Source organism: Antechinus flavipes, chromosome 3, assembly GCF_016432865.1.
Source record: "Antechinus flavipes isolate AdamAnt ecotype Samford, QLD, Australia chromosome 3, AdamAnt_v2, whole genome shotgun sequence".
NCBI classification, from domain to species: domain Eukaryota; kingdom Metazoa; phylum Chordata; class Mammalia; order Dasyuromorphia; family Dasyuridae; genus Antechinus; species Antechinus flavipes.
Window position 1 is genome coordinate 360,697,872 of NC_067400.1, and position 15,976 is coordinate 360,713,847.

General features: G+C 34.1%; 1 protein-coding gene across 1 annotated transcript in view; it reads right to left on the minus strand.

Annotated features, from left to right (window-relative positions):
• Nucleotides 1-635: 635 nt before the first annotated feature.
• The window catches only part of LOC127557241 (DNA annealing helicase and endonuclease ZRANB3-like), a 70,594-nt gene continuing 55,253 nt past the window's right edge, over nt 636-15,976 (minus strand). Inside the window, exons 8-12 of the mRNA XM_051990633.1 lie at nt 14,980-15,122; nt 12,056-12,202; nt 9,482-9,839; nt 6,215-6,346; nt 636-3,846 (exon numbers count right to left, since the gene is read on the minus strand). Coding sequence (XP_051846593.1) covers nt 3,748-3,846; nt 6,215-6,346; nt 9,482-9,839; nt 12,056-12,202; nt 14,980-15,122 — 879 coding nt within the window. The 3' untranslated portion in view covers nt 636-3,747. The remainder of the gene's footprint in view (nt 3,847-6,214; nt 6,347-9,481; nt 9,840-12,055; nt 12,203-14,979; nt 15,123-15,976) is intronic.

Consider the following 15,976-nt stretch of genomic DNA (forward strand, 5'->3'; position numbering starts at 1 on the left):
TCATATAGCTACTAGGTGTCTGAGGTCAGATTTGAACATAGGAAGATAAGTCTTCTTGATGTTCGGTCTATCTACTTAGCTGCCTACTGTACTATTGGGATCTAAAAGTGAATATAATGGATTTTGGAAAACATGATCAAAATAAGAAAATGAGTTCTTGTCACTAAAAGTGTTCAAGCAGAGCCTAGAGAGTACTTATTGGGGATGTTGAAGAAGAGATTCTTATTTTGAATAGAAGGTTGGGCCAGATAACATCTCTGATTCCTTCCAACCCTGAGAGACATTATTCAGTAGGATGAATCAAAAAAAAAAAAAAAAAAAAAAAAAAAAAAAGCAGATGATTTTAATTTTCTTCCCCATTTAAAAAGATCCTTAATTGAGTGTGCTCAAATGGACTCCTAGGTTCTTTTGAAATGTGGTACTGTTCGGATCTGGCATCAGACACTTAACACTTCCTAGCTGTGTGATCCTGGGCAGGTTACTTGATCCCAATTGCCTCAGCAAAAAATAAAAAAAAATTAAAAAAAGAAATGTGGTATTTGGGGTTTTTGAAAGTCTTATGATGAAAAGTGGTTGCAGAAAAACCAAATATACTGCTGAGTGCAAATGCAGAATAATTTGTTACCTTTATAAACTTTTAGAAATTAATTCTCATCATATTGGAAGTAACAGGAACATGATCATTATACACAACCAAAAAAATCCATCACAGATACATTCAATGACTTCAGAGAATGAGAAGAACAATGTAATACAGGAGGGTAATCTAAACCCAGAATGCTTTGCCATAGATGATAAAACTGATTCTTAGTAAATAAGAACACGAGTAATGTGGAAAAAAATATTCTCAACAATTTAAAGTAACTTAAAAAACTGATATGGTGAAAGGTATTTTCTGGCGGTTGTAATATTTAAATAGATCTGTGCAGTTTGCAATTTCCTGTCCCAAAGAACAATATACTGAGTGAGAGATAGGTTGATAACATGCAAAAGAAAATGAGATTATTTCCATAGATTCAGATGTCTGCTACCAGGAGTTTTATATTCTATTAGTGAATAGGAGTGTTAAATTTTATTTAGGATTGCTTAAGAACACTGATTTCTTTAATATTTAATTCAGAATATTTTATACATATATATATATAAAATAATTTTTTAAATGTAATAATGAGAGCAGATGACAAGCAAAGATTTGAAGAAATTCAACTTATTAACATGAAACAAAAGGAAAAATCTGTGCCACGAACCTTTAAAGGGTGAGGAGGAAGTGGTAAAAGTTGACTGTTATTAACAGAAAGATCTGAGAAATACATATTTAATTGTACTGATTGCTGAGTCAGTTTTTTTTTTTTTAATTTCAAAATGAATGCGTCTGCCATGGCATCTTCATTTGCTACCAAAGTCTGCCTAGAGATATGTGTTCCTAAATATAAAATAAACCGACTCAATGCAAGAAAAGATACACTGATACCTGGTATTTATTTTTCTCATCTGGGCCTGGCTGAAATCCTGTGATATAAACCTCATTCTGAAGTAATGAAAATATTTAAGAGTTCTAGAGCCAAGATTCTTTGTAAAGGAAGGCTTCCTTCAACATAATTATACAACATAATTATAGTTCTTGGTTTCAATATGGCCAATCTTTGATTCATTCTCAGGATGAAAATTCCCAATTCATTATTTTGGTTTGAGGAAGACAGCCTGAACTGTAAAACTTTCCTATTTCTTTAAGATTTGAGAAACCATTTTTCTTAATCATTAGTTTTCGTTTACTATGGATTTCTTATATTGTATCAACTTTTCTTCTCTGAGGATTCACTCTGGATTACTGTTGTTGGAGGTCTGCAATGTTTGGGTTGGCAACCTTTCTTGTACTTTGGTCCAGGCCTCCATTTTTCTCTCTTTAATTGATAGCTCCATTTTACAAATACCCTTGAGAAAGAACATTTTTGAACACAACTGAAACAAGTAAATAACATATACACGAGAAAGAACAATTTCTAAAAATTCACTTGCAGAGATCTTTAGTCTGAAGTCTTTGATATCAGATCTCTGCCTCAAAACCTTAATTTTATGCTTCAGAAAGGTTAAATACATCATCCTGGAAAAAGATGCGACTCTTATCACTCAAGATATGGCTTCTAAATATTTTGCATGGTAGATACTTGCTGATGTCATTGAATTTTTAAAACTTTTTGAATGGTCAACATTTGAAAAACCTGCCATAGAAGGGAGATGCTCTTGGCTCACTGCACCTCAATCTGTTCTACTTCTTAAATTCATATTTCTATATTCTTATGATTAATGTTTTAGTTTACAGCCGGGGAGCAAGTGACTACTCAGGTGGGATCTATAATTACCAAATTCTAACTTGCAACCATGCTATGATACAGGAAATAAAGTATGCTGGGCTCTGATGATGGTCTCTTATTTTTCTGAATTACCAACTATGCCAAATCCTACATCAACCTTCAAGTGAGCCAACTCCAGAGAGAGAAGTCTGCCAACAACTTGTATAGAAAAGAGAGGAGGCCCAAAGTAACACAACCTACTTTACAGAATAACACTAAACTAAACCAGTGAATGAATACCAAGTGACACAATTCTCAAAAGAAACATTATTCTGTATCATCTTTCTATCAAGGGCATCTATTTTACAATGTGCAAAGGGAAATCTCTATGCTAGTTTGGTATATATCCAAATAGATTTATAGTTTTTCAATAGATCTCTACTCTTAAGTAAAGTCCTTTAAGGCATTACTTTTTTTCTTTTATTTTTAAGGTATTCTTTTAAGTGAATCCTTTAAAGTTATTCTTTAGGTAGCTCCAGCTTCTAAGTTGGACCTGATGATTCTTGTCATGCCTCTTTAATCTCTATCTTTAATCTTTTAATCTCACTTTAAACTAATTAAACATGATGAAAAGCTTATCTATCTGATGCTGAAGATTATTTCAATGATGATAATTTTGCTTTTAGACATTTCAGAAACCAATCAAATGAAATCTTAAAATAATGTTCCTTTTTAAATGGAAAGTCAATTTTGAAATAACTTTATTAGTAGCTCTGCCTAAAAATACCAAGTTGTCCATAAATATATTTTACATTAGCTTAATTTCAAAAGCATATTTATTGTTGATAAGTCAAGCTAACCAAACTGCAAAATGCATAATGTAAGAAACCAAGCTTGGAGACACTTCAGAAATATGGGTCTCTTCTTGCATACTCAGCATAATTTTAATAACTAACTGAGCATTTTCGAATAAGCATGATATTAGCAACAAAAAAATTTTGGACTGCAAACTATTGGATAGCCAGACACTACTAGGCCAACACTAATCCTAGCACCAGTTCAAAAACAACAAAGTAGGTTTGTTTTGTTGTTATTGTTTTTAAGACAAAATCTGTGTGATACAGTAATTAAGATCTAATAGAAAAAAGCAGGGTTAAATTCACTGAAAATGGATGCAGTTCTGAATAAAACTAAGATCATGGGATTTTAGTACTCTGTGATAATGCCATCTCTGCCATGAGTCCCAGGGCCTTATGGCAAAATACCTTCATTTGAGTATGCCTTGACACAATTGCTGTGAACCCTCTGTAATATTGAAACAGTTCATGTCAGCAGAGAAAATCTTGAAAATTCTTGATTGACTTTTTCCAAGTTTTAAAAGGAATAAATATGAAAACTGAAAAAAAACCTGCAAGTTCCCATTCCTTTATATTTGATTCATTTATATGTTTGCATTTTACTTCTTTATGAAAAATCTGGTGATATCAGATCCATGCTTTGAAGCTGAAGAATTCCTTTTTGCTTGGCTTCTTTCTTTGGCTTGTTTAGCTGTTTTCTAAAAGTCAAAAAACAGGTACATACACACATACACATATAAATATATAATATTCTCCCTTCCTATCCCACTCCACTCCAAGCTGTTCCTATTTCTGTCAAAAGCACCAACATTCTTTCCATCTCCCAGGTTTTTGTAATTTTGGAGTTATTGTAGACTCTTCACTCTTTCTTAACTTCTAGAACCTATCAGTTGCCAAATTATACCAGTTCTATCTTTAGCTGCTATCTTCTAAGTCTCACATCTGACCCCTTGTTTCTATTCACACAGATACCAGCTTGGTTCAGATCCTTGGATCTTACCTAGGATGTTGAAATAGCCTCCTAATTGGTTTCTCTGCCTCAAGTCTCTCAGCACTATAGTTCATTTTATATTTGCCCTTAGCAAAGTTTACCATGTGATAAGCTGATTCTCCTACTCATCCAATTCTAGTGGCTTCCTCTTAACCTCTCAGATAAAATATAAATTCCTCTGTTTAGCTTTTCAAGCCCTTCACAACCTGACTCCAATTTATCTTTTCAGGATCACTGGATATTTCTCTGCTTCTGCAATCCAGCTTAACAAGGTTTCTCTCTGTTCCTCACTATGGCATTCATTTCCTATCTTTGTATATCCTGACCATCCATCATTCTTGAAATGCCTTCCCTCTTTGCCTCTGTTCATATAGTTCTTCTTATCATTCAACATTCTGTTCAAGTACCATTTTCTTCAGGAAGTCTTTCCTGATCCTCCACATTGCTAGTGTACTCTCTCCAAAACCTTATATTTAATTACTTTGCACATATTTGTTTTGGTCAACTCTACATTTATGTTGCACATATTTTTATTTACTTGTATTCTCCATTAAAACATAAATTCCTTGTGAGCAGGGATTACTTTATTCTTTATTACTTGCATTCCCAACATCTAGTCAAGTGCCTGAAACACAAGTGCCTAAAATTCCTTCATGGATTGCTTGCATTTCTGTGGCATTTTCTTCCCTCAGCATAATGTTGGACTTAGATGACCTCAAAGAGTTCTTGAAAGTAGTAAATGTATATGAAATACAATTATAAATCATAATATTTTGTGTAGTACAAGTTATTACTATTTTTTGAACCATACTTGCCTCTGAAATCTGTACTAATGGATAAATGACACCATTTTCTTTTTTCTTTTAACTTTACAGTCTAACTGCCTCTAAAAACCATCAGTTTAATTCGATTCATACTAGTCAGTAAACTATACATCAGTCCTTAAGAAAACTTTAAAAAGTAATGAAAATGACAAGATTCCCAAGTTTTTTCGTGGTCTCAGATATAAGCAGATATCATATTGAATTATTTCTAACTTTAGGTCTTGTTTTTTCCAGGACTGACAAATGTGTAGCCACTTGCGTTTTTCCAAAGGTAATAATGACACCTGATATTGTTCTTGATCAAATCTAGTAGGATTTAGGTCCAAGGATTGCTGTCTAGTGCACAAAACTACAGATGTTCACAACAGCCTTGTAATTCCTCCCACCCCAACATCCCAAGCTAATGTAACTACTCTTGAGTTCAGAAAAGTACACACATATAAAATTATGTTCTTTCTTGGAACTGCCAGCTTTCTCAACTTAGTAGGAGTCTTCTTAGAAATCACTTAAGATTTGCTAGCTGACATGGTGGCTCTAATCAAGTCAAAGATCTGTATGGAATCACACATTCAGAAAAGATTAGCCCCGCTACATTTGCTGTCAGCTCCTTCCTTTTCCTTTTCTGTTTGTCCTACTTCTCAAAGAGCTTGTTGTATTTTTGAGAGATTGGAATGCCTTTAGAGATCTCTCAGTGCACAACTGAGGCTGAGCCATGATGTTGTCTGGTTGTTGTAGGTAATCTGATTCTACTGAGAGCCCATCTGTATCTTTATTAGAAAGAACTAAAAAGATGAGTAGCAGACATCATTGTAAGAGGAAAATAGGAAAAAATAGTTTGAAAAGAGATGTGCTTCTCTCATGGAGAGGGCAAGAGCATGCTGGTGCCCAGAGCCCTCGACTAAGGAAGTGGTCACAGTAGCTCTTGCCCTGCCTCTCTGGCTGGGTTATTTACTCCATCTCCCTGGGTTTCAGTTTCTTCACCTTTCAAATGAAGGGTCTGGACCAGAAAACCTATCTGAAATCTAACTTTCCTCCATCTGTCCCTGAGAATGAGCACCAGCTCTTAAAAGTCCAGCAGGTGCAGCTTACTGTATTAGGTGAAGAATGGAGTCAAACAGTATCATTTCTCATCTAGACCAGACCAGTTAACTTGAATACAGATTCTTACTCATAAATTTGAAAAACATATTCCAAATAGTACTTTGACTTCCCAGGGTAGAGAGGTAAAGGCATGTGTAAACTCAAACTGACCTCTTTGTGACAAACTGTACAGAGAGTCTGAAGGTTTTCCAGGGAGCACTGCCCTCCTCCACTGTAGACTGGTCGGATATGATCCACCTGCCAGAAGTGTCCTTCTACAGGGTTTATCATCATCTCATTTAACTGCAATAAAAACATAACACATCAGCACTTTTTAGCTATACACCACACACTAGAGTAATTGTTGGCTTGGCATTGTGCAATCATGTTTATACAGCAAAATCCTAGGGAAAATACATTACTGTGGCTTTTTATAGCTTTTATTGTACAGAGAAAAACCTCAGGGTTAGCAATTTAGTTTATTCCTTGTAGGCAATAAGAAATCTGTTGTTGAAAGGAGGATTTTTTTTCACCTAACTCATTTTGATACAATTTACAAGCAAGTGTAAAGCATCAGACTCCCGACAGATTGGAAAAATCACTTGCAAGTGCACCTTTGAGTTAGTTTACATACTTATTAAAGCAAAATTTTTAGAAAAGAAAGGAACAGATTGGAAATTAAGTGCTTTTGCATATAACTGACCCAAGCAGTTTTTAATTGCTGACCTAAATGCCTTTGCTGTTTTATCAACGACAGTTTAAATATTAATAGTTTTCAACAGAAGTAAAACTAGTCTCAATTCTAGGAATCTGTAAGATAAATTCACTGGAAAACCAAGGAAGGTTGACTTACAAAGTTATATAGAATAGAACTTCATTTTTAATACAAATCTCGTTAGCATCCCTGTTTGAAATATATTGAGTTTACCATTTAAAATAACCTCCATTTAGGCCATCCCATATATACACACTTTATATTTAACCAACAATGACCTACATCGAAACTGTATGCAATATTAACATCTTGCCTGGGGTTGCAAATCTAAATCAGAGCACAGCAGTGGTGATGTTTAAATATAACTAAAATGACTATTAAAGGTAGTTTTTATTTTCTTCTTCCTGAGCCAGGAAGAAATTAAAATTAGGAAAGTTTGCCATTTTGGCAGCCATGGAATTCTTTAGGATAGCTCTAAAGGACTCAAAAGAAATTACAATACAGGTGCTAAATTGGACAATAGCTTGATCAATAATGGTTTGATTCTAAGGAGCCCAGTAATCAACAAGTTTAATCAATAAGAGATATTCAGCTGTAGTATTATAATCTTCTATTATTTGCTATACTAACATTTTCAGATTCTATCAGAAGACCACACACACACACACACACACACACACACACACACACACACACTTATTCTCATATGGGCCAATCTCCTGTGTATATATGTTAGCACTATCAAAAGCAAATACAAAGGACAGGATCATGGTTCTCAACAAAATGGCTTTTTTGAAATCTGTCTGGGCTTCAACTTGTAATAACTAATTCACATTTCTTTGTTGCAAGCAGTATCCAATTCCACAGACCTTTCTAATTTCAAGATGTTCCCTCTCCTTGTTGACATGCTCCCATGTCACATGGGACACATACCAGCCATAAAGTTACTACTCTTTGAGCCTCAAAGCTGGAAGGGATGACCCTATCTTTGGTCCAACCCTATTTAAAGCAGGGATTCCCTCTAAAGCACCGTTGATAAGGGGTGTACACGTTTTGCTTAAAGAAGTCCACAGATAATAAACAATACTCCAGCTCCAGGGGCATTTCCTCCTATTTTCTAATGTATTCTGTGAAGGGTCTCTCCTGCCCCCTCTTGCTTTGTGCTGGAATGTTACTCATGGAGCTTCATTATCCTTTCTGGAGTCACCCCTGACAACAGTGGGGGTGGGAATGGAAGGAAGGAAGAGGCCAGCAGAGCAAAAGATGGCACTGAGAGGAAGGCTGGAAGTGGGATCTGGGTGTTCTGGAGCAGGAAGAGCAATCTATCATAATACAGTATTTGATTTTTTTGGCTGTCATTTCACACTTCTGATCTACATTAAGATGGCAGTCCATTAAAGCTATCAATTCTTTTTAAACTTAATTATTTCCAAGCTATAGTTTTCCTCTCTTATACTTCTCTGTACAAGTTGATGTTCTTGAGTTCAACTATAAGACTTCACATTTATTCCTATTAAAATATTATTATATTTGTCCATAATTCTGGAATGTTGAGAATTTTTTTTTTGCCCCTTATCCTTCATCTAATGTTTTAGTTATCACCCTCAGATTTGTGTCTTCTAAAATTTGTTAAGAATATCATCTATGGTTTCTTCTAATTAAAATATCAAATGATAATGGCCAGCATTCTTAGCATTTTGAAGTGAGCAAAACATTTTACAAAGATCTTCTTTTATTTTCACAATAATCCTGGCAAATAAGTGCTATTGTCACCATGTAAGAGATGAGGAAATTGAGGCAGACAGATGTTCAATGACTTGCTTAGGGTTAGAAGCTGGATTTGGACTTAGGTCTTCTTGACTCCAGATTCAGTGCTTTATCCACTGTGGCATCCAGATGCCTCTGAAAACCATTTTTCCTTAGAAACTTTGTTTGACTAGTGCTATTATTTAATCAGAAGCTTTTAGCCTGTATTTTGTCGGCCATAAAATATTTTTTGACATAATTTTTGCATTTTCTGGTGTTATTTTGCAATTTTTTAATGCTATTTTTCTTTGGTGTATCCTGGAAGGCTCTAGGTCAATTAAGGCTAGAGAAAAAGTAGAGATTGGTACCCAGGGACAAGTACTCCACTCCTACATGACCCTCCTCAATTAAATCATATCTTTCAGAGATCCTTTCAGAGGCCAAAAATTAGAGCAAAAAATTCCAGCAGAAATATTTTACTAGATGTGTCCTGTTTAAAAAAGATGCTTATTAGCTAATCCAATCAAAAACTCAATATTAGGTAAGTAAAAATGTATTTTTTTAAACCTGAAAAAAAATGATCACCAATGAGTGGTTTATGAAAAGAGTAATCACTATCTAGCCATACATATAGGTACACACAATAAACTTTAAATTTTTGTGGTTGTACACTGAAATTTCATATTAATTATTAGCCTTAGAAACCTGGACAGAAATCTAGTTGAACTAAGATGATAGTGTTTCAAAAACATGCCTCTTTAGGATCATAAATGTTTTGGTTTTATTACATTTTATAATACAATAGAAACCCAGCCATGCTTTCAATATAATACTTTGTACTTTGAACTTTCATAGGTTTTCTTACTCCTACAATTTTGTATTTCAAAATGTTGTCAATGAGAACTATGCTGCTTTCCCACTCCTACCCCCATCCTCATTCCCACATCCCACAGGAGTATTCTACTTTTATGTTTTACCTGTTCTATGGAGAGTTTTGAGATCCAAGTGGTTTGCAGAAGATTTTTCCGTTGATTTTTAGGAGCATCTCTGAGAGAAAGAAAGAGTTCCTGAGCATTCAGATTACAGAGCTGACACACACCATGCTCAATTTCAAATACTTTAGCACGTAGGTAGCTGTTATTTGATCGAATCCAAAATTCTTCCTGACATTTCTGAGAACAAAACCGTGAATCCCAAGCACTCGTGTTATACTGTTGGTCAGACTTGCAAGTAGGCTGTTGACAGTGGAGACAAAGTGGATTTCCTTTAATATCTATAGCCTGCAAAAATCCTTTAGATGTAGAAGGTTGCATGATGAGATCATCTTGGACTGGGCTAGAATGAAGAAGTCAGAGAAACTTTTAGAATTCTCTTTCAAATGAACAAATGCTATACAGTTAGAATTCTCATTTTCCCTATAGAGTACTACTTGGCTGGCTTCTTATGTTGCAGAGACAATTGAACCTTGTGGGCCCCAAGCAAGCCCTAACAACCTGTAAAAGATTGAACTATGCTGCTATTCAAAGTTGGGCCTGCAGAAATATGGACAGGCTCATCAAGAAGGTGAGTTAGGTGATGCATTTTGTGGGGGCCAAAGTAATAGTCTAATAAATTGTAAAAGGGGTGGAATTTGTACTGTTCTGATGATATTACTCCTCTGCCCAAGAAGCTTTAACGATCCCCTATTGCCTTTAGGATGAAATAAGAACACTTCTGATTGGCCTGCAAAGCCCTTCTCCAATTGCTATGGTCTTTCTCTGCAGACTTATATACTTCTTTCTCACACTCACCATTCCAGCCCAATTACTTTACTTGCTGATACTAGTACTAAACATCCCGTCTCCTATCTTCATGACTTTCCACAGGCTGTGTATGGGATACTCTTTTCTCCTTCATCTCTCCCTTAGAATCTTTAACTCTTCCCTCAAAGACCAGCTATGCCTTCTTCTATAAGATTACTTTCCTAATTCCACTTCTTAGTGCCATCTCTTAATATTATTTTGTACTTATTTTGCATCTATCTTGCATTTATTAGTATGTATATATGTCGCACATTCCCTCTCTGAAGGATGAGGCTACTATATTTTTTACTTTGTACCTCTAATAGCTGTCACAGTACCCTGCACACTGTAGGTGCTAAATAAATACATTATGGCTGAATGAATGAACAACCAGAGGAAAGGTTCAAATGAGTTGATAATTATAAAATTAAATTAGCATAGTGCCTGAAACATAGTAGGAACTGTGTAAATGTTAACAATAACATTATTATTATTGTTATATTTGTTCTATATTATCATTGTTGTTATTTTATTGGCATTTATGAAATCCCAGATGTATTAAAGTATTATAACTCTAATTAGTATTCCATAATATAGTACAGGAATGTCTGAATGAATATGCTTAGGTTAAATTCAAGATTCTTGGACATAGGGAATTAGCATTTATTAATTACTTATAATGTACCAGACACTGTGCTAGTCATCCAGCACTACAATATATAACCATATTCTTGTATTATCTATATACTAAGAAAGATAAAGTAGTACAAAATATTGTTTATAATTTCTTTTTTAGCTTTAGAAGTTGCTTCTATTTATGTTTGAATATTAAATGTTTTGGGTATTCTGGGAACTAAAACATTTCAGACCAAATAATGAAAATGATTAAGATAAAAGAAAACTTCCAGTTCCTGCTTCTGGCCCATTTTCCTTTTCCATATAAAAAAGACCTCAGAATGATACATAGTGCTAGATAACATTAAAGCCAAACCTTCAAATTTAAAATTTTCTGGTTTACACTCCAGACTTACCAAATTAAAAAAAAGAAACTGCATAGATTTTGGAAAATGTACACTCATACATTGGTGGTAACTTCAAACAGGAAGAATCTTTTTGGAGGACTCTCTGATAATAGGCATAGTAAGACAAAGATAAACCCTTGAACCTCAAAATTATGTATAATTTTAATGAACTGGAAAAAAAAACCCTAAATATTCAACAATTTGTGAAATGATTAAGTAAAACTTTTGCATATCAATATACGTATAGAGCATAAAATGCTACAACCCTGTTATAAATAATAAATGTAGGGAATGAAAAGAAATTTAAACTATATTTTCTGGTTCTCACCTTCAAAAAACAGAGTTTTGTTTGTTTCTTTTTTTTTCCCCCTGGTTTAAAAAGCTTTCTCTTTCAGCTCTTAAAAGAAGCAAAGATCCACTTCATAGAATAAAGCAATTAAATAAAGTAGGTGGCAATGTTAATAAAATTTAAAAGCAAGATGTATCAATGACTATCAGTCTATTTGTAAATGACTCAGAGTTGATTGTACTCAAGTTGGAAACTGCACACATTTACCCATCTGCTCAGTAAATTAGAATAAAAGAAAAAATATATTTTCTGGTTACCTTACTGAATAAAGGATAACAATATCTACCTCAGCTTCTCATATAGTATGTAAGACTCAAATCTATAAAATTATTTTGAAAATTCCATATAAATGGCAAAGTATGATGATGATGATGTATTTTATTAGCATTAAAAACCTACTTTATAGTAGTTTCCCATGTTTCTATATCAGAAGACGTTTGATTTTTAGAGGAAAATCTGGATTTCTTTGTGATCACACGGATGCTACCCCCATCATTCTGCACTTTGTTCACAGTAGCTGCTGCAACATCTTCTTTAGTTATGTATCTAGAACAATATAAATTTACTTAAATTTTTTTCTCTTTTAACATATCACAATTTAAGACAAATATATACTTTTTCCTTTCGTATCATGATTCCAATATCAATGATTTATATACACATATGTACACACACACACATACTACTTTTCATAAAAAACTGTCCTTTGCATGGTTTTGCACCTAAGATATCCAAATACCATTTATACCTATTTGCCAAATGTACATTTACAAAAACAAAGAGAGTAGGAGTATCAGTAGTACCACTTAACTTTATTGAGGACACAAGAGTAGCCACCACTCTTGGGTGTTCAATTTCCTGTGTTGTGCATATAAATCTTCTAATTTCATTTCACTGAGCTCCTTCTTGACCTTCTTTTTTAAAAGATCAAATTTATGTAATCGGATGAGGGTATCAATCTATTCTAAAACACTATTTAGTTCATTTTTTAGTTTACTGATTTGAATCCTGTCTTCTGAAAATGTGAAGGTCATTTCCATAATTACCAGCAAATACTATACCTCATATTAAAATACAGGCACCTTTGAAATAGAATTCAGAAACTTATTACTCAGCACTTTTGATACCACACAACAATTTAGAGACTGGAAATGAAGAAGAATGTTATTCTCAATTAAAGCAACAGGGGAATTTAAGTAGGTGGAATGCAATTACCCAATTAATTTCTTTTAATTAGTATGCCCTAGTTTCTCTGCGCAGTTTACATCTCCAGTTTTTTTCCTTTCTGAAAATTAGTCTAAACTTCTACATTTTTATGTAATCTGGACTGCTATCATATTTTATAAGTCCAACAAGTTGGTGGAAATCTCATCAAAATCAATAATGATGGGTTTCTCTAGGGTTCTCTAAATTCATCTTAATCCTCTCCCCCATTCAGCTATCCCCTAGAGTGACACTTTTCTACCATATTTTGCCATACAGATAAATTCAAAATATCTCTTGTTGGTAATAGGAAGACTTCCTAACTTTAAGAAGGACAAATATATTATTAAGCTTTGCATCAGGTTTTATTCAACATTTATAAAGCCTGAAAACCAAGTTCACTGACTTAAAAAGTTATTAAAGAATCCATTGTGAGGTTTGGGGACCAAAGTAATTTTAAATTTTTTTTTTTGTAAGCATTTCATGAATAAATATCTGAAAAATCATAAAAATTAGATCAAATTGGAGAATCTGAAAGTTTTCATAGAAGCTATAAAGAGCCCTAGACTCTAGAGTACAGTTACCATATGTTTGAACCATGTGGCAGTGGAGAAAATTTAGAAAATACAGCACAGGAAAAGATTTAAGCTTTCAGAAATGATATAGAGCAAAATAAAGAACAAGTAAACAATCAAAATAAACACCAAATAGAAACAAGTAAGATTTTAGGGAAATACTTGAAAAAAAATATGTAACACTGAAACACTGAATCTAAATTATTAAAGAGTCTATCGACTAAGGCCATATGATTAGAGAACAGATATTAGATACAGACTCAGGATGATCTGAGTTAGAATCTCTCTTCTAACATTTCCTAGTGATGAGATTACGAGCCAGGTATGTAACCTTTTGGGCAATAGTTTAACACTTATAAATTAAAAATTTGTTGTAATCTAAACCAAAAAAACCTGTAGAACCTAAATGTATTGATATATAACAAATTTAATATTTATAAAGGAATCAATATTTCAAAAGCAGGATACTAAGTCAGTGATCCCTCCTTTTTTAACATGTGCCTTGTAGGATAGCAAGACAGTTTTGGCAAAGAGGCTATCCCAGGGCTGTACAAACCTCACCTCTGTAACATCCATCACTGCACTACTCACATGTGGCTCAACAGTGCTAAAAGTCACACATGTGTGCTGAAGGGGTCCACTACCAGTCTATGTTATCTTCTTTAAAATAAGCTTTCACTAAGGCAAAGAAATCCTTCTATTGCTCTCTATTTTATTTTTAGCCCACTCTACTAAGACAATTGGGGCATAAAAGAGAATAAACTGATAAAGTGATATCCATAGCTGACATTTACATGGTGTTTTAAGGAACTCAAAGCTTTTTGTGTAGATTATTGCATTTGATCTGCTCAATGACAGAGATAGTAGTGTAGCATGTGGAGAATACTAGACTTGATGTCAGGGAGCATTTTAAATTCAGATTCTAATTCTGATGCTTATTAACTATGTTGCCATGCAAAAATAACTTAACCTTCATTAAACTGTTTTCTCAACTGTAAAACGGTGAGAGTGATACATATAGTCTCTAATTCATAGAACTTTTTTGGAGGAAGCACTATAGAAATGTGAATTGTGATTATCATCAGCCTTTGGACATGGGTAGTATTACTTGAATGGATCCCCCTGCAATCAAGAAACAGGAAAGCTGCCCTCTTCTATTGTTTCTGAGAAAATTTATAAAGTAACCAATTATATAATTACAAAATAAGCTACTGGATGTAGTGGATAGAATGCTGAGCCTGGGAAGACTCTTCTTCTGGGATTCAAATCTGGACTCAGACATTTATTAGTTATGTAACCCTGAAAAAGTTACTTAATTATTTGCCTCAATGTCCTAATCTGTAAAATGAGGTAGAAAAGAAAATGGCAAACTGCTCCAGTATCTCTGCCAAGAAAATCCCAAATGGGTTCATGAAGAGGTAGACACGAATGAACAACAACAAAAATAAGCTGTTAATGTACAAGTTTCTATTATATTCCTGGTTGCTCCTAGGGGAATGATCACAAAAAGAGAGAAAGAAAGGAGAGAAAGGAGAAAATTCACACCTTTTGATACTATTTTGTTTGGTCTGCTGCTTTGTTATCTCATCCAAAGCCAGAATAGGGCTACAAAAGATATGGCCACTTCTCCTGATAATTCTTTGCTTCATGGCTGTGAGACTATTCCACTCTCGCACAAACTTCAAAATCTGGCAGAGAATGAGATATTGAAAAGAGCTGATGATGATCAAGTACAAAAAATATCAAGCAGTAATCCTTCTTAAGTAATTTGGCCATGTGACACCTGGAAAAATAATATTTTAATGTTATCTTCAAAAAAGGACTTTATAATTATGACAGACTTATTCAATTAGGTATATTTGAGGAGAATATTTTATAGCCAGCTCTGTGACTCAAAAATCTCATTTATCATAAGAGTTTTCTAAAGGTAAAATTTTGGGGATGCCACAGAACTCTCAACAAGCCTGAAAATCAATAGTGATAGTCACTTCAGTTCACAGGACCTTGGTTTTTTTTTCCCTGCAAAATAAGGAAATGGGGTTATATGACCCTTACAGGCCTTCTAGTTCTAAATTTATAGTCCTATCACCAGCTCCCCCATACAGGACACTAGCCCAAGTCTGATCTGACAATCTGAACACATGCTTTGCAATGGTCAGGTCAGAAATGGTCAAAGCAGGTATTGAAATGATGGTAGAGCTAATATTTAACAAAGTACATTTACCAGTGAATTAGAATTGAACATCTTTGTTGCACTTCAACTGAATTTTTCTTCAAATAGAAAATCCCTCAAAACAGATAAGGGGGAAATAGTGTTGGGGCACCACCCATATTTTAGCCAACAACTGTCTGGACAACATTGGCTATTTACTAAAAATTTGAGAGGCAGGGATAAAAGCCATCAAAGAGAAAAAAGATATCACAACTGTGTTCTCTCTTTTAAGGCAGATATGTAGCCTCTGTCAACTATGTATTTCACGGGGCAATATGCCATTTTCATTCAAAGAATAAAAAAAATATTGTCCCCATAGAGATTGTCATT